General features: G+C 34.3%; 2 protein-coding genes across 8 annotated transcripts in view; one reads left to right on the forward strand and one right to left on the reverse strand.

Moving 5' to 3' along the window:
* AIMP1 (aminoacyl tRNA synthetase complex interacting multifunctional protein 1) overlaps positions 1–16,030 on the reverse strand; it is a 45,648-nt gene extending 29,618 nt beyond the window's left edge. Inside the window, exons 1-3 of one of the 2 annotated variants that reach the window (XM_040476847.1) lie at positions 15,772–16,030; positions 5,823–5,956; positions 3,226–3,339 (exon numbers count right to left, since the gene is read on the reverse strand). In XM_040476847.1, the coding sequence (XP_040332781.1) occupies positions 3,226–3,339; positions 5,823–5,956; positions 15,772–15,773 (250 nt within the window). In that variant the 5' untranslated portion in view covers positions 15,774–16,030. Of the gene's footprint in view, positions 1–3,225; positions 3,340–5,822; positions 5,957–15,145; positions 15,414–15,771 lie in introns of those variants that run through there. The other variant, XM_040476856.1, reaches the window with a different exon arrangement.
* Positions 16,031–16,148: 118 nt separating this feature from the next.
* TBCK (TBC1 domain containing kinase) overlaps positions 16,149–24,485 on the forward strand; it is a 223,944-nt gene continuing 215,607 nt past the window's right edge. Inside the window, exons 1-3 of one of the 6 annotated variants that reach the window (XR_005790785.1) lie at positions 16,149–16,390; positions 22,275–22,495; positions 23,195–23,272. Coding sequence is in view for 5 of the 6 variants with exons in the window: in XM_040476777.1 (XP_040332711.1) it covers positions 22,303–22,495; positions 23,195–23,272 (271 nt within the window). In the remaining variant the exon portion in view is untranslated. Of the gene's footprint in view, positions 16,395–22,274; positions 22,496–23,194; positions 23,273–24,485 lie in introns of all 6 variants that reach the window. The other 5 variants (XM_040476777.1, XM_040476767.1, XM_040476757.1 and 2 more) reach the window with 5 other exon arrangements.

Below are 24,485 nucleotides of genomic sequence, written 5' to 3' on the forward strand. Positions count from 1 at the left end.
CCTCCCCTGTTCATGCTCTGTCTCTCTCTGTCCCAAAAATAAATAAAAACGTTGAAAAAAAAATTAAAAAAAAAAAACACACTCAGGTATCACCTCACACCAGTCAGAGTGGCCAAAATGAACAAATCAGGAGACTACAGATGCTGGAGAGGATGTGTAGAAACAGGAACCCTCTTGCACTGTTGGTGGGAATGCAAATTGGTGCAGCCGCTCTGGAAATAGTGTGGAGGTTCCTCAGAAAATTAAAAATAGACCTACCCTATGACCCAGCAATAGCACTGCTAGGAATTGACCCAAGGGATACAGGAGTACTGATGCATAGGGGCACTTGTACCCCAATGTTTATAGCAGCACTCTCAACAATAGCCAAATTATGGAAAGAGCCTAAATGTCCATCAACTGATGAATGGATAAAGAAATTGTGGTTTATATACACAATGGAATACTACGTGGCAATGAGAAAAAATGAAATCTGGCCTTTTGTAGCAACGCGGATGGAACTGGAGAGTGTGATGCTAAGTGAAATAAGCCATACAGAGAAAGACAGATACCATATGGTTTCACTCTTATGTGGATCCTGAGAAACTTAACAGAAACCCATGGGGGAGGGGAAGGAAAAAAAAAAAAGAGTTTAGAGTGGGAGAGAGCCAAAGCATAAGAGACTGTTAAAAACTGAGAACAAACTGAGGGTTGATGCGGGGGGGGGGGGGAGGGAGGGGAGGGGGGGGGATGGGTACTGAGGAGGGCACCTTTTGGGATGAGCACTGGGTGTTGTATGGAAACCAATTTGACAATAAATTTCATATATTCAAAAATAAATAAATAAATAAATAAATAAAGGTTTTCTATAATATAATCAAATGCGTCTCTCTGTGTGGTACTTTAATATTGTAACAGAGCTATTGTTATTATTGTTCTATAATATAAATTTGTCTAGACACCTTTATTTTTTTTTTTTTAATTTTTTTTTTTTTCCAATGTTTATTCACTTTTGGGACAGAGAGAGACAGAGCATGAACGGGGGAGGGGCAGAGAGAGAGGGAGACACAGAATCGGAAACAGGCTCCAGGCTCCAAGCCATCAGCCCAGAGCCCGACGCGGGGCCCGAACTCACGGACCGCGAGATTGTGACCTGGCTGAAGTCGGACGCTCAACCGACTGCGCCACCCAGGCGCCCCTAGACACCTTTAAAATAATTCAGTAAAATTTAAATTTTTATTTATAACATAATTGAAATGATAATTATCTGCTGAGTTGAATAACCTAAAAATTATATGATTTCAGGAGTGCCTGGGTAGCTCAGTTGGTTAAGCGACAGACTCTCGATTTTGGCTCAGGTCAAAATCTCACGATTGAGATTGAGCCCTGCATCAGACTCTGAACTGAGCGTGGAGCCTGCTTGGGATTCTCTCTCTGCCCTTCCCTCCTTGCCAACACGCATGCACTCTCTCTCTTTCTCCCTCAAAATAATTTTTTTATTATTTTATTTTATATATATAATATATATAAAATATATAAAAATATAAAATATATATATTATATATATAAAATATATAAATATATATGAAATAAATATTATTTTATTATATTATATTAATATATATTATATTATTTTCTATATATTATATAACATATATAATATATTTTATATATACAATACATATAATATATATAATATAATTATATAATATATTATATATTATATAAATATATATTATATAATATATTATGTTATATATAGTATATATATAAAATATATAAATATATAAAATATATATATTATATATAAAATATATAAATATATAAAATATATATATATAAATATTATAAAATAAATATTTATAAAAACTTTATGATTTCAAGCAAATTACTTTATAGCTGTCAGCTTTAGTTTCCTCATGTATAAAACAAGGACATTTGTGTACACAATTTTAAGGATAAAATATATAATATACATGAAGCACTTGGCACACCTGCCTGGCATATAGTAAAACTTAATAAATGTCAGCTAAATATTAATATGGCTTATTTTCAATAATAGGGAACAGTGATGATCTAGTTGAAGCATATAGCACAGAGATTAAAAGCATAGTTTGTTTGTTTGTTTTTTCAAAAATAAAGATAAAAAAATTTTTTTAAAAAAAGGGGCCCCTGGGTGGCTCAGTCAGCAGAGCGTCTGACTTCAGCTCAGGTCATGATCTTGCGGTTTGTGAGTTTGAGCCCCACGTTGGACTCTGTGCTGACAGCTCAGAGCCTGGAGCCTGCTTCGGATTCTGTGTCTGCCTCTCTTTCTGCCCCTCCTCTGCTCACACCCTGTCTCTCCCTCTCTCTCAAAAATAAATAAACATAAAAAAATTTTTTTAACCAAAGTTTCTTTTTTTTTAATTTAAGTATAATTAACATACAGTGTGCTACATTACTTTCACATGTACACTATGTTTTCCCTGATGAGGTAAGAATATACAATGGAAAAAAGACAGTCTCTTCAACAAATGGTGTTAGGAAAACTGAACAGCTATATGCAAAAGAATGAAACTGGAGCACTTTCTTACAGAATACACAAAAATAAACTCAAAATGGATTAAAGACCTAAATGTGAGATCTGAAAGTTCCTAGAAGAAAAGATAGGCAATAATTTCTCTTGACTTCAGCCACAGCAACATTTTCTAAACATTTTCTAAACTGAAGCAAGAGAAACAAAAACAAAACTAAACTACTAAGACTACACCAGAATAAAGCCTTTTGCACAGTGAAAGAAACCATCCACAAAACAAAAAGGCAATTAACTGAATGAGGGAAGACACTTGCGAATGATATATCTGATCAGGGGTTAATATCCAAATTATATGAAGAACTATAATTCAACACCAAAAATAATTAATAATAATTCAACACCAATAATAATAATCCACTTAATAATAGGCATAGTACCTGAAGAGACATTTTTCCAAAGACATACAGATGCCAACAAATACATGAAAAAGATGCTCAACGTCACTAAAAGCATAGGTTTTTGAAACCCAGCTCTGCCACTTTTTGCATGAGCTCAAACAAGATCATTTGCCTTTCCTAAATCTCCATTTTCTCTTTTGTAAGGGGAACAATTGCATAAGAAGGGCTACTGTGGGGATAAAATGAGAAATCTAGCATAATACCTAACTTAATAAACAATGATATAATTACTATTATAAATCAAAACAACCTATTATTTCAATATTTAATCACCTCCGTTTTGAATTTCTGCCTGAATTAGCTCTTGTTTCAATTCTTCAATTTCTTTCTTTAATTTAGCATTTTCAACTCGAAGTTTCTTTTCTTCTCTCAAAGTTGCCTGCAAAACTAGGATCAAGAAAATCCAGTAAAGATATAGCCATGTTTTCTAAAAGATTTCTTATGAATACTATTTGAAAAGAGCATAGCAGTATAAACACAACTAAGATAATATCAGTAAACAAATATTTGTCTATTCCTTTATATCAGTTTAGAATTTATTAAACTACAAAAATGGTAAAAAATCTGTGAAATAATAACAGAACAGAAAAGTTTTGTTTATGGGGCACCTGGGTGGCTGTCAGTTGAACATCCAACTTTGGCTGATGTCATGATCTCACAGTTCATGAGTTCAAACCCCACGTCCAGCTCTGTGCTGACAGCTCAGAGCCTGCAGCCTGCTTCAGAATCTGTGTCTCCCTTTCTCTGATACCCCCTACCCTGCTTATGCTCACTCTCTCACTCTCAAAAACTGAATAAAAATTTAAAAATAAATTTTTTTAAGTTTTGTTTATGAATCGTTTTTCTAGCTTCCATAATGATGCTAATGACAAATCAATAATACATAAACTATCAAAATGAGACAAATATTAAGATACATTATTATTTCTTTAAGCTGGAGATCTAATGATAGCAAACCATAAAAAAACTATTCTCACTTCTTTCTTTTTAATCATTACCTTGTAAAAGTACAATCTGTTATTCTTTTTTTCCTAATTTCTCAGAGGTTGAGCTGGCCTGCCAAATATTTAGTGAGTGAAATAGCTTCAAAGATTTGCTCAACATATAATACGTGCGTTAAAGGTGAGCAACAGGATATACAAAAGAATAAAAACAAAACAAAACAAACAAACAAAAACCAATGATTCTCAGGGGGGTTAGGGCTGCTCCGAGGTAGGATTCTTAAAATCTGTGGGAGTATTTTGGGGCATTTATTGGGCAGAAGTCAGGGATGCCAAATGTCCCGAAACATGCTAGATACACTCATAAAATGAAGAGCTGTTTCACATTCTGCAGAATTTTCCACTGACCGATTGTACATCTGTGTAGGTGAAAATCCTGTTAATCATTTGAGTCTAGATCCTATGTTTTATATATAAACACAAAATATTATTAAACATTTTCATCACACCCTGAATTTTTTATAAATCAAGTATCATATAAATCAAGAATAAACTATTCTTTGCTTTGTTCACAGCCTTACCCGAAGAATTATTCATCATTCTGAGTAAATCAAAAACATAACTGAAAGCTGCTTCTGCTATCGGAGTTGCTAACATAAAGGCAGACTAAATAAACACTCATATCAATTAGCATTATATCTGTTGCATTCTTGGTGATTCTATGTATGTGAATCATATAGCATATGACTTTCTCATATGTCTGGTAATACCGTCCACCTAAGAACTTACTTACTAAAATACGTATTTTTATTATTACTACCATTTATAAATTACTTTCTTTTTTAATTTTCCTGTGTATTATATACATGATTAATGTATGGTTTGAAATTATGTGTATAGGTAGGTTATTTTATCTAAAAAATATTTTATTTACAAAACATTAAGAGATTTTATGAAATATTTATTGCAAAACAGGAACAATTGGACTGGGAAGCATCAGGATAGGCTACAAAAAGTAAAAATGATAAAGGTGAAGAATAAACACGCACTAAGGGTAGAAAGGTTCCTTTTTCTTTTAACTAGCAAAATTAAAACGTTAGTCAAGTTGTTAACAGGCACCCATATGAGAAAAAATTCACAGAAGAGATTAGAGATCATCTCTAATCTGTTTATCTTACTAATGGAAAGAAATATTAAAAACTTTAAGAAAAATAACAAGAAAAATCCTTTAAGAATTTTAAGAAAAATAAGAAAGTTTATAAAACATTATAAAAAAGACATAATTAAAGCAGTATTTTAAAATAAAGAAAAAATATCCTGAAGAGTAAATGTACAATTCTGTAAGCCATTCACAATCTTATACAGCAAAGAAAAGCATTTCTTTAGTTATGGTAAAAGACTTAGGAATTTTCGTCACACCATTAACATGGACTATTGAGAAATAAAATATACTTAACAAAATTCAACCTAAATCCTAAAAGGAGAAATTCAGATTTGATATTTTTGTACTTATCATAGCAATTTCTTGGTAAAATTTAAAGACATATTGGAAAAATGTAAAAATCATTTCAGAAGATGCCTCAGTAGAGGGTAATATGAGTATATATTTTCACAGGAGATATCTGAGTTCATATTTGATTTTACCCAATTTTCTTCATTTTACTCTCCAATTCTATATCAACTTATTTTAAACATGAATTTTCCTTTAGCACTCTTAAAATAATACACTGTTTTCCTTATATTACATTCATTACATATGAATTTTAATTTATCTTAATCCCAAAATATTTTACTCAAAATTAAAATGTTAAAGGAATCTAAGTTATCATCAAGATGATGAAATAATATTTATGGGGTAAACACAGTTTTTGTGCTGTCAATATGTGAATTCCTTTTAAGTATCTCCTCAGAAAATGTAAAATCTCTTACTTGCTTTCTCCTTAAGAAGAGCAACTTGCTGCTTTAAATATTCAATAATTTGATCTGCTTCTGCACCCTTCTGTTCCAGTCTCTTCAGAACAGCACCATTAGTTGCCATTTTTTTAAAGATACGGCAGAAAATCCTAAGTGAAAAAATAAGTGATAAGTTATACCACAGAAGGAATAAAATTTATTGTACAGAACACTAAGCAAGCAGTTTGAAAGGAAAAACATCTTCCACTTTAACAGATCAATATACTAGAAAACTACATTTCCTATACTTTTCCTCCAGAGCAACAAACCGAATAAATGGCAGAAACGTTAAATGACTAACTCCTCAATATGTTTGGAAGAGGGAATCAATTTTCTTTCCCTAAATGCAAAAAACATGCTATTTCACATTTTAGGCTGAAAATTTTAAAGAAACTTTTAAAATACAGCAGAGTATTATAACACAAAACAGGAAGACTAAGGGAAAAGAATAACAATAACCTTAACCAAGCTGTAACTGAGTGCCACTCCTGTGTTCCAAAGCTAAGAATTGCTGAATTCCCTTTTTATATGCTACTTTTAGATACTGGATATTTCTACCGCTTATTTAACTATGTACAAATGTAAGGAGGAATATGTGACTTAGGAAAGACAAAAGAAAAAGATCAACAATTAGGAACATATCAATATTAAAGACATGCCTACTCGGAAATAATGTCAGCATATATACTGTGACTCTTATTAAAGAAAATAATTAGAATTTTAATTTCATGATAATTTACAGAAATTAGAAAACATCCTGTCAGTGTTCAGAAAAATGTGTATATGCAAGCATTCTGAGATTAACTCATAACGTTAAAGTTTAAACTGCCAAATATTAAAACAGTCACACTAACAAAAGACAAGATAAATCATTAATACTACAAATTGCTCTTTTTTACCTGATTAACTTTAATTTATAATACAAAACATAACAATGACACAAGCGCTGCTGAAGTAATTCTGATTTTAAATAAGCGATACACAATAAAATGGTGAAATTTTTTGATAAAGGAAAAAATTGGCTAATAAAGGACAAATAATGTAAGATGTTTGAAAATTTCAAATTATGCAATATCCATCCTATAAAAAGGACATTCTGAAATCTTTACCTTTTTATTAAAAGAGAAACAGTCCTCAAAAAACTTTTACACTAAAGTTAACAATTTATAAATAGAATGACTAAAAAAAACTGATAAAAATAAAGTTGCTAATAAATGAAGAAAATACAAATGTGGTTAATCTGAGAAAGTCATAATAAACCTCTCATTTTCTATACGGACTATTATTTAACAATTTAAAAAATACAGAGCATTTTGGTACAAAAATTGAAAATGAAGATATTAACTTTTTAATTCAGCCAATTTTTACCAACATAAACACAGAATACCCCGTTGCTCCTCAAATGTTTTTTTTCTTTTTAGAATTTTAGAGAAAAATACATATGAACATATGAAGAAAGTTAAGGTAAAAACAGCTTGTTCTTTTGGACTTTTAGCATCCTCCTATTAGCATTCTTTCAGTTTAATGTTTACTTTAGTCTAACATAATAATCAAATATATTCAATAGGTGAAATAGCTAGCCCAATAAAAATAATGAGTATTTGATTTAGCATAATTTGTTAACTTTTACTTTTGTAGCAAAAAAAAAAAAAAATTGATGAGTTAATACCAAAATAAATGTGACATTAGTGATATGCCTTAGAAAAATCCCCAGTAAATGAATATCTTAACTCATAAGAAATAACTGTAAGTATAAAATAGTTGTCATGAATTTGTCTACTGGTACAGAAGTTATCTCACAAATACCAGCCAAACATGAAACTCCTGTCCTGACTCACAGAAAAAGTTTCAAAACTAACAATAATTTGCAAAATAGAGATCATAAATCCCACCAAAGAGAGAAAAAAGATATTTTACTGAGTTGATAAATCTATTAACTATCTACAAAATCGTTATAAAAATGAGTTAAATAAAATATCACTTTTGTAATACATACTGAAGCACCAGCGTAACTTTAGTAAGAAAGAATGCTTAAAAACATAAATACAAATGAGCTGAATATACTAAATATATATATAAAACCACTAGAGAAAACAATGGGATAAAAAGAAGTGGTAACACTTTGAATGATACTGATAAAATATATATATATATATCAATGTTTTATGTATTTATTACATAAATTATAAAAGCATAATTTATATACTTGGCTATAACTTTACTATTATAACTTTAGATTAAGGTCTAACTTTAAATCATGAAATAAAACTAGGACTGAGACATCACTTGAAATATTCAGTAAAAATGGATTCATTTTTAGGTTTTTGGTTTTTTTTGTTAATGTTTTTTATTTTTGAGAGAGAGACAGAGACAGAACACGAGCTGGGGAGGGGCAGAGAGAGAGAGAGAGAGAGAGAGAGGTAGACACAAGAACTGAGCGAGGTAGGCTCTAGGCTCTGAGCTGTCAGCACAGAGCCCGAAGCAGGGCTGGAACTCATGAACCACAAGATCATGACCTGGGCTGAAGTCGGATGCTCAACCGAGCCACCCAGGTGCCCTGTAAATGGATTCATTTTTAATCAAATAATTGTACAAATAAAATATGAAAAATAAAGAGAAAACATGTTAGTAACAAAGAGAAATGTTACTGAAAAGACATATATAGGACATGAAGTCTTAAAATGTTGAGAACAGAGAGATGACAGTGATCCTAATAAACCACTCGTATATAAAGTAACTATGGATGACAGAAGCCATCTCAAATTTCCTGATAGGTATTGTTGAGTAATAATATCTAGTGCTTACTTTGTCTTTAGTAACTGCCAGGTCTTTTTCTCAGCACCTCACAATATTAACTTAATTATCACAACACCATGAGATACATATTATTATTATTCCTTCTCCTTGTTTACAATATTAAGAACTTTTTACAAGAGTATGAAATAAAAGTAATTTAATAACAGGAACATGGATTTGCAAATCACAAGACCTTGGATCAAATCCTACCCTTTGCCTCCGAATCAACCTACCTAACCTCTCTGAGCCAAAAGTTTTCTCATTTGTAAAATGGAGATAATTTTATGTATCTCATAGCATTGATATGTGGCAAAATAAGATACCATGAATAATATTCAATATTTCTGGCAAGTGGTAAAAAATGTCAGGCACTGAGCAAAATTCTGGTCACACAAAAAAAGATAGGATATATGTACAAACCTCACCTTCAAGAAGCTCCCAATAGTGTAGGCTACCGATGAGCATGATATTTTGTAGATCTTTAGGTAAATGATTTTTGTTTTCTTAAAGGTTAAGAACATAACAAATAATAAAAATACAAATTATAGATTGATATTAAAAATACATTTAGATAATTTGGCTAAGCCATACCTTAATTTCTTTGTGAGTGGTGGTATACAGTCTATGGGGGCAATAAATATTAATTTATTTACATTAATTGTGAATTTTGTTTATAATAGTATATAAAATATACCTAGAGACTCCTGTCCTCAGGAATACAAGACAACAGCCAACTGAAATCTTTGCACTTTCCCCTACAAACAGATATTGCCATTGTAATTACAGAAACTCTAAAACTAGATTTAAGATTATTTAAACAAATGGTGCACAAAAAAGGAATACTGAATGGCTTATAGATTTCAGTTTGAACACCTTGTGAAAGTCTTCTAAGAAACTAGTATTAATGGTTCTCAACTCTAGCTCAAAAGGCAAAGCAGTCCGACACAAGCCATACATGCCATTTTGCCAAAGGCACACAAATGGCCAAGAATACCAAGAGAAAAATTCTTATGAAAATTATGTAAATTGTTTTGGTTTAAGGAAAAGAAAAAAGGAATAAAAATTCACTAAATACTTTCTACTCACAATTTTGCTATGAACCTAAAACTGCTCTAAAAAATAGTCTTAAGAAAATTCACTGAACAGCACACTTAAGAATGCATGAATTTAAAACCTGAAAATACATCCTAATTACTTATGACAAAGGCTTTATTTGGTTATGCAATAATTAATAATATCCCAACATTTACAACATATATCACATAATGATAGGTTACTTGTAACTATTTTAACTGCCACAAATATCAATAACATCATTACAAAGGAAGTCTCATTAAGAGAGAAAGTATCTTTTGCTAGCACAGTCATGTTTCCAGCAATAATCAAGTTTTCTTGACAAAATAAAACTTAGGAGCGACTATAAAACACACTAGCTGTTTTAACCAGCATCTATTTTTTCTTTACTCCTAGGTTATCTTGGCAATATTACTCATGATGTGAAAATTAACCTGTCCTTTGAGATATTCTGGATTAGTTAGAAAGACAAGTCTATATGTTGAACAAAATCTTCCTCAAATGCTAAGAGCTATGTATTGTTTTTGAATTAGAAGCTCTGGGAATAGGTTTTCTAGTACTTGTTAATTAACTTTAAACTTTTCAAAAATATAAGTATGATGCATAAATTTATGTCCATATTTTATAGTAATATGTAGATATTGATCACTCGCACCAGCAGAAAAGTAGTTGTCTTTTTTTTCCCTTACAGTATTTATAGCTAACTAATCTTGGTTGAATCACATACTTAACAGCCTGTGTGATCTTGGTCAAGTTACTTAACTTCTCTGTTTCATTTTTTAAATTTATAATGAGGATAATTTCACCTGATTTCACTTTCTATTCCTTGGCACCTCCTTTTAGGGATCCTTTTTCTTGACTTGTTCCTTTTATGTTTTTCAGGGTTTGGTCCTGATTTCTAGTCTCTTCTAAGGATTGCAAACTATTACCACCACACAAAGCAGGGATCCCTTTGTGTTCCAGGGTTAATGTTTGAAACAGCTGAAGGTTTAAGCAAGGCAAAACAGACTGAACAACTCCCTGCTGTCTGCCACTTATGCCACCTGCCAGGTCCCTATAAATAACTTACGTTCATGACCCCAATTTTACTTATATTTCCTGATTTTGAGTCATGTGCTGGGTTTATAGTAGAGAGCAAAATTAAACATATTCTTTGTATTCACTAAGCTTTCAAAAAAATGAGGGAAAACACAGTAAATTAGAAAAAAAATTTAAATGAGGTTAAGTTTAGGGCAACAGTGCTAGTTTAATAAAAACACTGCTTAAAGCTTGGACAAATCTTGTACCATTCAACCCAGTGCTCATTTCATTATCATGTGCCAAATGCTCCACAGTGACTTTCAATTTTACACAGTATTTTACATGGAGTACCTACTGAATTTCATAACTTTAAGCTTCCTTTGTCTCCTCAAAGCTTTTAATGTGCTAATAGGCTTAGATTTTTCTCACAGATGATAATGCTAATAATAATTTTTTTTTAAGTTTATTTACTTATTTTGGGAGAAAGCAAGTGTGAGCAGGGGCAGGAGCAGAGAGAGGAGAGAGAAAGGATTCCAAGCAGGCTCCCCACTGTCAGTGTGGAGCCAGATGTAGGACTCTATGCCATGACCTTAGCATGACCTTTAAAACCTAAAAATACTCTACATCCTAATTACTTATGACAAAGGCTTTATTTGGTTATGCAATAATTAATAATATCCCAACATTTACAACATATATCACATAATGATAGGTTACTTAGCCCAAATCAAGAGTTAGACGTTTAACCAACTGAGCCACTCAGGTTACCCAATAATAATAATGTTAATAACAGATAACATTTTAGAGTATTTATTATGGGCTGGCTAAATGCTTTACATAGATCATCTATGAATACTCTATAATTACTTCCATTATACAAAGAAGAAAACTTGAATTAAAATTAGTTTGCCTTAGGTCATGTGACTAGTTACTAACAGGATTAAAATTTAGGGTCGGTCTGATTCTGCAGTTAGCTCTTTTAATATTGAAGCTCGAATTTCTATAAAAGACATAATTCTGTAGAGTTTCCCAATGTATTTAACCACAAAATCCTAACCAAGGAGCACCTATAATAGAACTAATATCCTCTAAAACATTTTGGGAATACTGGCTTAATCTGTACTAAATTGTATTTAATGATTAGGAGATTAAAATACACATAATAATTGCATGCATAGTAATTACAAATGCAAAACACATAGAAAAAAAGAGAAAACAGTACATGAGTACGTAAACTGGGTTTGGATAGTAAGTTTCTGGATAGTTTAGATAGACTTTTCTTCTTCCTTTACTAATTTAAAAAAATAATGAATTTATTTTATAACAAAAAGCATTTGAAAAGTATTATCTAAATTATTTTGCCTTTAATTTTGTTTATAATATTCATTATGGGTCATTAAATATAAAAAGCCATTGTAAGATGCTGCTATTCATTAAAGCTGTTGCTGATTTTAGGAAATACATGAATTTAAACTACATCTTAATCATTAAAACATATACAAAAGGTTATTTCTGAGATTCCTATCATTGCCAAATGGCTTCCCTATACCTCAGTAGTCTTTCCCCACTCTGATTCTAAATTGTCAGTAACTTCTTTTAAATAACAAATTCCCTGCCCCGGCTTTTCAATGTTAGGAACCAAATATAAACAAATAAGCTATTGCTTTGAAATGGAAATTTTAAGTGCAAGTTTTCAATTTTATTTTATAGTATAGGAATTCTACAAAAATTTGGAAGGGTCTCTCTACTTCCCAAACACCTGATTTCACTGTTTCAGAACTTCAACTAGGTAAAAGTTTATGTTCTTCTTAAACACTCTAAGTACTGTATTTCATAAAATCTAAGATGCCACCAATTGTAAAATGGCTCCATTCATAAGATGCTCTGGCATTTTATGTACCATTAAGAAAAAAACCACACACCCTGCATCATTTGAAAAATCTCTTTTAAATTTAGCCCTATTTTTATCTTATGTCACTCTTTTGTTTCCGCTTATCTGTGTATACACAGTGACTTTTCATTTTAATGGTAAATCTGCATATAAAGGATACTTAAAATGGAGATTAAAGCCAACAACTACATACCAACACTACACGTAACCAAACTGATGACAATATTAACCATAATGACCAAGTCTGCATTAAGTACAGGCACTGACAACTATGTTGCAAGTGCCACTTAGTTCATAGTGACTTTAAGACATCAATAATTGTGAAATGTAAATGTGAGAAAAACATGTATATCAGAATAAACTATAGTGATTTTAATTAATTTTTTCTCTCCCTTTCTACCACCATTCTTATTCTAACCTTCTAATCTTCATTCCTCCATTTGCTTCATAATCTAACTGCCAAATCACCCCACAAGAACATTTTTATTACCGTGCTACATAAGGGATACTTTTTAGAACAAAGTTAGTACCTGTACTAGGATTTAAAACCTGTCAAATGTAAGAATTTTTAAAAAGGTATATAATAAAATTAAATATTTTGAGAACAATCCCTCCCAGAGACACTCAAACTACAATAGCAGTGGTAACTGGCAGTAATTCCACGAGTATTTTTGCAACCTTTGCCAAAATATTGAAAACAGACCTAAAACTATGCTTTTTGTGAATGTTTATTTATTTGGCATGTGGTCAGGGCACGAATTCAAATTCTAACTTGGGCATTCATGAGCTGTGTCACTGTTTTTATTTAAAAAAATTTGAGGTGGGCCACCTGGCTGGCTCAGTCGGTTAAGCCTCCAACTTCGGCTCAGGTCATGATCTCACCACTCCTGAGTTCGAGCCCTGCATCGGACTCTGTGCTGACAGCTCAGAGCATGGAGTGTGTTTCCGATTCTGTCTCCATCTCTCTCTGACCCTCCCCGCTTGTGATCTGTCTCTGTCTCTCTCAAATATAAATCAACATTAATTTTTTTTTTTTTTTTTTTTTTTAATTTTTGAGGTATAGGGGCACCTGGGTGGCTCAGTCGGTTGAGCGTCTGACTTCGGCTCAGGTCATGATCTCACGGTCTGTGAGTTCAAGCCCCACGTCGGGCTCTGTGCTGACAGCTCAGAGCCTGGAGCCTGCTTCAGATTCTGTGTCTCCCTCTCTCTCTGCCCCTCCCCTGCTCATGCTCTGTCTCTCTCTCTCTCTCTCTCTCTCTGTCAAAAATAAATAAACGTTAAAAAAAATTTAAATTTTTGAGGTATAACTAACACATTAGTTTTAGATGCACGTGATTCGATACTTATGTGTACTGCAAAATGATCACATTAGTCCAGTTAACGTCCTTCACCATAGTTACCAAAATTTTTTCGTGTAATGAGAACCTTCAAGATCCACTCTTCTAGCTACTTTCAAATATTCAATAGAGAATTAACCATAGTCACTGCTTTGTATGTTATATCTCCGTGACTTACTCATTTTAAAACTGGAAATTTGTTTTTATTCTTGATTGTTTTTCTTTACTTACTGGAGTGCCTTCTTCCTCTTTACTAATAAGGGCACAAGGAGTCTTGGGGGACTTGAGGGATGGCTACGAGAAGACAGTCCATACATTTCAGGTGTTATGGCGATTGACACAGAAAATCTTCCTGTCCAGTGAAATATGCATAAAATTTAAAAAAAGGGTATGTCTAGGCCTCTCATGGCCTTCTTAGCAAACACCAAGGTCACCTTTTACCTGATTCAGAATTTCTTCAGTAGGGTTTAACCATCCCTTTACATTCAAAGAAGCACTCAGCAATATCTTACTCCCATTTCCTATCCAAGAACACAGCTAATAACAACAACCACTATTTTAATGAGCCAAGCATATGACATATGGAGCCCTTTAAGCTTTTCAACCGTGTGAGATAACATTTCCATTTTATAGAAAAAGTCAGAAAGTATGACTTGTCTAAATCCATTCAAATATTAAATGGCAAAGCTCTGATTTTAACTTGTGTTAAAACTCACACTACATTTCATTTTCAAAGTGTTTCCCAAATCTAATTAGAGAAAATTAACTTACTACCCACCAATATTCTTATCCATCTAAATTAAGGGCACTAAGAACCTGACCATCCATTTCTCACCACCCTTACTCAAGCTACCATGTCTCCTCTACCATGTCTACTAAAAAAGCCTCCAAACTGGTCTTTCTTCTACCCTGTCCCTTTCAATATATTCTCCACAGCAGCCAGTAAGATCCTCTTTTTAAAAGGAAGCCAGATTATGTCGTCTACTGCTCAAAAGTCTCCAATAGCTTAGATGCCCTCAGTATATTTCATGATCTGTTCCTTCTATGACTTTGTCTCTAGCTTTAATCCCTTAACTCAACTCCAACCCACAAGCTTCCTTGCTATTCAGGAGAGTTTATGTTTCATGGCATCAACTAGCAATAACTGTTTATGGCTGGTTCCTCTACCTGACTGCACTTACCCCAGACACTTGTATGGTTAATTCTCTCACTGACGTCAGCTCTGGCTTGAAAGTTGTCTTTTCAGTGAGACTTTCCCCGGCCACACTAATATTTCAAACTACATCCTCCTCTGCTTTATTACTTATCCCTTAAGCGCCCATTACGACCTGCAATAGAACATGTTTTTCTTAATTCTGTTTAGGATGTCTTCCCCAATAAAATGCGAACTACAGGAAGATAGGGGTTTCTGTTTTGTCCATCGTTCTGTTCCCAATGCCTAAAACAGTACCAGAAACATAGTGGGCGCGTAACTAACTGAATGACTTCCTGACCCACCCCCACCCCTTTCACATACACCGGCGCGCGCGCACACATGTAACTAAACGTGTTTGTGAATATATCTTTTCCAGTAGCAGCCTTTCCGTCAGCCCCGCATCCCGTTTCTCAAACTTGGTTCCTTCAAGAGGTACCAAGCTGTTCCCTCTTGGCTGTGGTACTTCCACATGCCAAGACTGGTGCTGGTATAAGCGTACTTCCCACCGGTATTCGGAGGCTAGGTCCTATCTCCCCAAGATGAGTAAGGGAAGGAGGACTCTCCTTTGATCTCAACACGCCTACCCCCGGACCCTCTCAGGGAGTCACTCACATCAATCGGTGGACAGAGCAACCTGGAGAGCTTCACCGGGTAGCCTCAGTCTTCAGCAATTAGGGGCACCGTCCCGCACCCGACGGCAGTGAGAAAGGACCCAACGAGGTGTCCTCACCAAACGCCTGAGCGTTCCACCGATTTAACGTCAAATTCTGTCGCCCCCTTCCCGGGCGTAACCGCACCACGCTGTCCGTCTTCTATTTCCTCAGCTAATAACTTGAACTCCTCTGCACCTCTTCCTTGGTAGCTACATTTTGTCGCCGGTTGGGTAAGGGGCAAAACGCCGGACGTCGGGTCTTTCCTCCATGTTGTGTCGTGGAGGTTGTGAGGTCAGAGGAAACGGCCGGGCTGAATCGAGGGCGGGGGTGGGGAGAGCTGGGAGCTGTCATTGGAGCGGGTCTGGCTCGCGCTCCCCGCAGATTCCGAGCCGGGAATTTCGGCGGATTTAGCTCGCAGGCAAAACGCAATCCCAGCGCTCCCGGAGCGGCCTCTTTTGTAGAAGCACCTGAGATGCTGGGTGTGGTGCACTAAACGGTAGCGGCAGCAGCAGCCACAGCAAGCTGGGGCCCTGTGTAGAAGCTCCATCCCCTTGTCTCTGTGCCCGCCTGACTCAGAGGCAGGTATTTGGGTTCGTCAGTTTTGTGTGTCGTAGTGGGTGGGGCCGGTGGGAGGTAGAGGAATGTCAGGTGCAGCGAGTGGCCCAGTTTGTCCGCAGTAGAGGAGCCAACCTTTGGAGCTGCTTGCTACTGAGTCCTGTGCCCAAATGGAGCTAATGTCCGCCTTCCTTCCTACACACGTTTACCCGAGTCCTTTGAGAACTGTAGGCAGATGTTTAAGAGTAACCACTGCATCACTGCTTCGAAGGAAGATTTAAAGAGGCGTTGGAGAATGTAGATTCAGTTCTCCATTACTCACCATAGATGCAAAGTCTTGGTTTTGTTTTTGTTTTTCAAAGGTTTAGTCATTTGTCGAGACATAACGTTCCCTTGTGGAATGGGGGAATGTGAACAACTGGAAGTTCCTTTAGAATTGCCAGTGGTTTCTTTTCAAGGCCCCTTGGTTCCTGTTTTTGTTTGGGACAGAAAGACAACTTTTTGAGGGAAAGTATATAAAATAAATGAGCTAGTGTTATTCGCCCGTTGAAGAAATGTGTGAATTATTTTATTCATGATGAAATCGGTATCTTTTGTACTATTTTTTTGACCTTCGCCCCCCGACCTCCAATCTAATTTCGACTCCCAAGTTCTTTGTGGGTGGGGATTGTGTCTCGTTCACTGTCGTTGGCCCTGAAGCTGGAAAAACACCTGAGTTAAAATAGGTTCAAGATATTGGTTGAATGAATGAATTTTCAAACCCCATTCCTACGTTGTATTTCCTCAACTAATCTCTCTCTCAACTTCAACTGTTTTTTTTTCACTAGCTTTCTTCCACTCACCAAGTGTGAACAAATCTATGTGTATATTTTTTTATATGTGAACCTTTTTATGTGCACTCATCTACATGAGTGCTTGGTAGTTGAAGGAGAACATTGATGAAATATTTTACACTAACTCGTGTCTTATCTTTTTGAATCATTTGCGTTTCTTTGGTTCTTTGCTTTTCAGTTGTCTGATAGTCTGTCTAATTGAAAATCAAATAGTATGATATAGAAGGATTGCATAATAAAATGCAATAGTTTAGTGTCTTCCTTCCTACCCTTAGTCCTATTCCTCAGAAATAACCCCTTTTAACCTTGTTAAACCTTAGATCTATATGTTGAATAGTAAAAGAAAATGCTCACTCTTTTTTCTTTTCTTTCTTGATTTCTTTCTTTCTTTTTTTTTTTTTTTACTTTTTAAGACAAACTATCCATAACCTCCCTTATCCAAAGTTTTGAATAGTCATTACATTTTTTAGTTTTCATATTGGTTAATGTTATAATTCTAAATAATATATGTAAATTATTTTTTCACAATTTTCAAAAATATATTTTGGCTCCTTGTTTGGTAAAATGAGAAAAGTAATGCCTCTACCTTCATTACCACTGCAAAAACTATATCACTTCCACCATCCCCTATCTGGACTTTTATTTATACATTGTTAAGGTTAATATTTATATTACATTTCTTAACTACAATTTTTTTTTGCTTTTTTATGTGTGCTAAAAAATAACAAAATGTTACAATATTATGGCTTTGTAAATATTCCTAAGTACAGAGTCAAAAAGTATGCTATGATACATTTCCTTCCCAGTTTCTTAATTTCATGACCCCTGTACCACACTAAGGAGAAGACTTGTAATATTAACATCAGATTGATTTCTTCTTTCTTCCCCTATAATGACTAAAAAATTATGCCATAGTTAAGTGTGATTTATGTTTTGGGCCATGTACATCTTATATAGTTTTTAACCCTCCTCACTTTTACAAAGGACTTTCTGTTTTCTTTTGAGGGAAAGTTAGTTACATTGGGTTTTTTTTTTTCACCAAATCCTTCCATCTTACGCTTTCTTTACCACGTCCTCTCATTCTTTGTATGAGAAGCTTCCATTCCATATCTTTGCTTGAAGATGTTCCCTTAAAGCCCAATTACTTTCTGTTTAATGTGAACAGATTACACTCTGGTAAGTTACATTGTTTCTTAACCACACATTTTCTGTTATTTGTTTTTCTCCTCTGTTTTGGTAGAATACATCCTAAGAATATTTATTCATAAAAGGTATGTGGATGTTAATTTTATTTTTTAATGTTCATATGGCTGTAAATTATTATTATTTATTTTTGCTATAATGATGGATAGTTTGGCAGGGTATAGAAGCAAAATTTTGTCTCTTTAAGTCTTTCAAAGCTTCACTGTCCTCTAACTTTCACTATTGCTCATAAGACAATGAGAATGCCACTCTTAATTTGTTGAGGCCTGAACTATTTGTTTTCTCTCTGGAATGACTGAAAAATTTTAGTTTTCCTTGATGCTTTGAAAATGTATGATGACATGTCTTGTGAGTTTATTCTTGACGTGAACTCATTGAAAGGAGCTAGGAAAAATGTCATAGTGTGGGTATTTTTCATTTACCTTCCTCGATATTATAAGCCTTTCTAATTTGAAGGTACAATTTCCCTTCAACTGTGGGGAATTTTTCTCCTATTCTGTCTTCTATAATTTATTCTCCTTTATTTTCCTCTTTCTCTTTTTGAAACTGTTATAAGGTGGTTTTTGTATACTTGGTTTGATTTACTATATCTATTATCTTTTCTCTTATGTTTTCATCTATTTGCTTTTTTTCCATACTCTGAGGAGTTGTCTCAACTTTCTTTTCCAACACTTCAGTCTAACTTGGTAATAATTTAATTTCCAACCACTCATTTTTAATTATTCCTTCCTCATATTCTCTTAATTTTATTTTTTATAAGATACAATTTACATATCTTAAAATGCACTGATTTTAAGTGAGTAGTTTGATGAGTTTTGATACATGTAAACATCCATGTGACAAACACCACCCCAATCAAGATGCGGAACATCCAAAACTCCAGAAAAGTTCATTTTATCAATTTTTTCTTCTATGGTTAGTGCTTTTTGTTATCCTGCCTAAGAAATCTTTGCTATCCTAAGGTTGCATTTAGGTCTATAATCCATCTCAGATATTTGTGGATGTAACAGTAGGAATTGAGGGATTATTTTCTTTCTTTTCCATATGGATATATTGTTGTTCCAGCACCATTTGCTGAAAGACTGCGCTTTCCCTATTGATTTTCTTGGCCTTTGTTGGAAATCAATTCATTGTATTTTTAAATTTTTTTCAACTTAAAATTTAAAAAATATAAAGTATGTGATCTCTAACACAAACATATGTAGATATAGAATATGGAAATTTGGAGCATAATAATAATATGAACACCCATTAAATCCACCAATTAAAAACTAAGATATTACTCAAGATTGTTGAAGCTTCTTATGGGTTCTTCCCTAATCTCACTCTGCTTTTCATACAGTGGTAACTGTATCCTCATGTTTTTCTTCTCCTTCCTTCCATCCTCCTCCCCTTCTTCCTCATTATTATTATTATCACCTCTTTAAAAATTTTTTTTAAGGTTTATTCATTTTTTGTAGAGAGAGACAGAGCGTGAGTGGGGGAGGGGCAGAGAGAGAGGGAGACACAGAATCAAGCAGGCTCCATGCTCTGAACTGGCAGCACAGAGTCTGATGCGGGGCTCAAACTCACGGACCGTGAGATCGTGACGTGAGCTGAAGTCGGACGCTCAACCGACTGAGCCACCCAGTTGCCCCTACCTTACTTTTTAATATAATATTACCTCAAATGTACATACTCCTGAATTATTTATTATTCAGCTTTTCTTGTTGAATATTATGTATATTGGCATACATTTTATGTGCTTTTTTTCCCCACCCAACATTATATTTAGATTTATCTATGCTGATATATGTTGCTACAATTTGCTTATTTTCTGTCATGTATACTCTTCCATCAGATGAACGTACAGTTTACTTAATCATTCACCTGTCTTTGGATATTTAAGTTTCCAGTTTGGGGATTAATAGGAACAACACCATGCTGATTTTTCTTGCATGTATCCCTTATTTATGTGTGTAGGATTTTCTGCCGGAATTGAATAGCAAAATAGTGTCAAACTGTTTTCCAGAGTGATTGTTTTAGTTTATATTCTCTTCATATCATAACATTTTGTATTATCAAATTTAATTAATCAGATTTAACTATTACTCTCTGGCGGGTATAAATTCTCCTATAGTTTTAATGATCAGTTTCTTGAATATTAATGAGGATGTTCATTTTCTCATATATGTACCAGCAACTCCTTTTTACTCTTTTGTGAAATATGTTTTGCTACACCTCTTTTTATGTAATATCATGTCAAATCTTTCTAAATATATTTCAACTTGTTTTGGTTTTCATTGTTTTCTTTTCCATAACTTATTTAGTCACCTCCAGGGCAGGTTTTTTTGTTTGTTTATTTTATTTTTTGCCCATTATGATGTGGTCTTTCTTCAACTATCTGATGATTCCTGGACAGTTCATTATTTTAGAGTTAAGGAAGTCTGTCTGAGAGCTTTGTGTATATGGACAGGCTTGTTGACTGCTATTCTGTGTTTTAGGATGGCTGGGTAGATAGTTATATCTTAACTGGGGCCCTACAAATTCCAGAATTAAGAGCAGTTTGCCTTTGTCACCATGCCCATACTAGCTATTTATTATAATTCTCACAAAGTTGGTTTATTTCTAGGAAAGAAACTTACCTCTTTTCCTTTGAGAATAAATAACTAACTAGTAATGGGGGGCCAGTGACAAAGTTAATTCTTTTATTCTTCAGCCCTTTAAGTTATCATTCTCATTTCAAATCCTCTTCTGACTTCTGTTCCCCATTGTTTCTGCTTTTGTGATCTCAAGTTTCTGAATCTGAAGAGGCCCAACAGAGGTCTTGACTGCAATATACTTTATAGTTTCTTTCTTTTTCTTCTTAAAACAATACTTCATATGCCAAATGCTTTACTGGGGGTTTTTGGAATCTTTCATTAGGTCATGGCCCTTTTCTGTTTTCTTCCTTATTATGAATTTATACATTTAAAAGTATTTCCTTTTAATGTTTTTAATGAGGTTTCTGCACAGACATAAAAAGTGGTCTATTACTTTGATTTAGAATTCCAACATTTTGATTGTGGAAGCTGAGAAAGGAAGAATGCAGTGCTGGACCAATGGAATGTCTTTGTAGTGAGACACCTGGGTGAAAGATCTTTTTGTTCAGTGACCTTTTTCATTGTGATTGCCCTAATGTGATTCAGATTGATTTTGAGCAGGTTTCTTAATTTCCAGGTTGCTTTGTTACATAACTCTGGGGCACTATTTGTTTTGGAGACCATGCCAATAGGATTGCCCTAGATATATACACGAAACATCTATCTTTAAACTGGAGGCAATAACATCTGTGAAGATTGTTGAGGGAATAAATTAAAACAGATCACATGGAAATTACCAAGCACAAAACCAAAACTTATTAGTTAAGTAACGTAGAGGCTTCTGTTATCTAGTTTAATTTTTACTATTAATAGAGGCCTTGATAATTTAAAGGTAATGGTTGGAATACCTATTTCATCTTTTCTGACTTTACTTTGCAAGAAGGAAAAATTCTTGATGGTCTATGGGTTGTTCAAGCTTTAGGTAAACAGAAGATCCTTATTAATGTGAATATGCAATAACAGACTTCCTCTTAACACTGTCAGACATCATGAGGAGGGAATGTTCTATTTTTTGCCTTTTTATGCCATTGAAAATCTTTGATTATGATTTAGAGCTACAATCTAAATTTATGATTGGGTGGTTTTTCCTCGTAGATATTATCTTGGAATTTTTTTACTTTGATTCTTTTTACTGTGAAGTGTTCTGATTGGCATTTTCCTCCAAGTTATATATTATTGATCATATTTAAGGTGAGAAAACACTGGCTTAATTTTTGGTTGATCTGTCATAAAATTCTCTCCTTTTCCAGATTATCTTAGAAGATCTAGGCTTCTGAAATGTTTCCCCTGAAGGATGCTGAAATGGGTGCCTTTACCTTCTTTGCCTCAGCTCTGCCACATGATGTTTGTGGAAGTAATGGGCTTCCTCTTACACCAAATTCCATCAAAATTTTGGGGCGATTTCAAATCCTTAAGACCATCACTCATCCCAGACTTTGCCAGTATGTGGATATTTCTAGGGGAAAGCATGGTAAGTTGTTCTTTTCTTCTATTTTTGTATTCCGTACTCTGTTACCTTGATTAGGTTACAAGTATATAGTGAGCGCATACAATAGTCAGTATATGTGGGTATGTGCATGCCCTCACCTTCAGTCCAGCCAAACTGAGTCTTTTGAGTTTTCCTGATTGCCCTGGCCCCTCACAGGTCCCTGTTTTTATACTCTGCTATTTTCTTTCCTGGGTTATATTATTCTCTGCAATCTGAGCTTAATCCCTTTCCTAATTTCTTTTATATCTTTTATCAGATTTTATTATCATTTTCTATTTAATTTGTCTCTTTTGAGGATTCTCAGTTCTTGAAGATAAGGACTAAATGACTTTTGCCCCAACCTCAGAGAGACAGTACTGCACCTGGTACATAGAAGGCATTCAGTAAGTGCTGAGTGAGTAAATTAATGAATGACTACATTTGAGAGATTCGTATTTTTCAGATCTGAGAATCAGGATTTTTAATTTTCTCTTTCAGAGAAACCACCTATCTTAAGCATATTTCTTCAATTCTGTAAAAAGGAAATGAAAGCTCTCATACCAGAAATTTGAGAAGTGTCTATTTAAATGTATTTTATGATTGAAAGTAGTTATTTGGGCTGTCTTCAAATGAAAACAGTCACTATTTTTTTCTTTTGGAATTTATTCTTTTCTTTCTTTCTCTTTTTTTTTATGAGTTCAGAAGAAGTGTTTATTGCCTTCTTATGTGGTTGCTGTGTAGGGCATGAGAAGGTATTGCATAAGCTGAGACACTTAATAGGTAAGAGAGCGATTAATGAATAAGCTGACTTTTCCTCGTTGCTGCTTTTATCAAAGGAAAAATGTTCTCAGCATTGGGCAACTAAATAAAAGAGCCTCATTCCAGAAACAGAGGTTCCTCATAGCACACCAAATATTTCTGAGTCTCTTCTGAGCCATGTTGTGGTGGGGGAACATAAACAGGAGCTGGTAGTTTGGAGGAGGGCCAGCCTCAGAGAACGTGTCCTCATCCCCCAACATAGTCAAGATTCAAAGAAATTATTGTATAGTCCATGATGTCCAAATGCTTCCCTGTCCATGCTGAAGCCTCTCTTCTTCCTTAAGGCCGGGAAGACTGTCATTCCGCCAGTGGACAGATCCCTGATGAGGCCCATAGGTTCACCGGGCAGACACCCCCTATTATTATTGCCACCTGACCCCTCATCATTGTTCCCTTTCTTTTGTTTTTTTTTTCAATTCTATTTTTTTAATTTACATCCAAGTTAGTTAGCATATAGTGCAACAATGATTTCAGGAGTAGATTCCTTAATGTCTTTTACCCATTTAGCCCATCCCCGCCCCACACCCCCTCCAGCAACCCTCAGTTTGTTCTTATTTATGAGTCTATTATGCTTTGTCCCCCTCCCTGTTTTATATTATTTTTGTTTCCCTTCCCTTATGTTCATCTGTTTTGTCTCTTAAAGTCCTCATATGAGTGAAGTCATAGGATATTTGTCTTTGACTGACTAATTTCACTTAGCATAATACTCTCCAGTTCCATCCACGTAGTTGCAAATGGCAAGATTTCATTCTTTTTGATTGCCAAGTAATCCTCCATTGTGTGTGTGTGTGTGTGTGTGTGTGTGTGTATACATATATATACCACATGTTCTTTATCCATTCATCCATCGATGGACATTTGGGCTTTTTCCATAATTTGGCTATTGTTGACAGTGCTGCTATAAACATGGGGGGTACATGTATCCCTTCAAAACAGCACACCTGTATCCTGTGGATAAATGCCTAGTAGTGCAATTGCTGGGTTGTAAGGTAGTTCTATTTTTAGTTTTTTGAGGAAACTCCATACTGTTTTCCAGAGTGGCTGTGTTCCGACCAACAATGAAAAAGAGATCCTCTTTCTCAGCATCCTTGCCAGAATCTGTTGTTGCCTGAGTTGTTAATGTTAGCCATTCTGACAGGGGTAAGGTGGTATCTCATTGTGGTTTTGATTTGTA

Source organism: Herpailurus yagouaroundi, unplaced genomic scaffold (assembly GCF_014898765.1).
Source record: "Herpailurus yagouaroundi ecotype Mexico unplaced genomic scaffold, PumYag 28, whole genome shotgun sequence".
NCBI classification, from domain to species: Eukaryota; Metazoa; Chordata; class Mammalia; order Carnivora; family Felidae; genus Herpailurus; species Herpailurus yagouaroundi.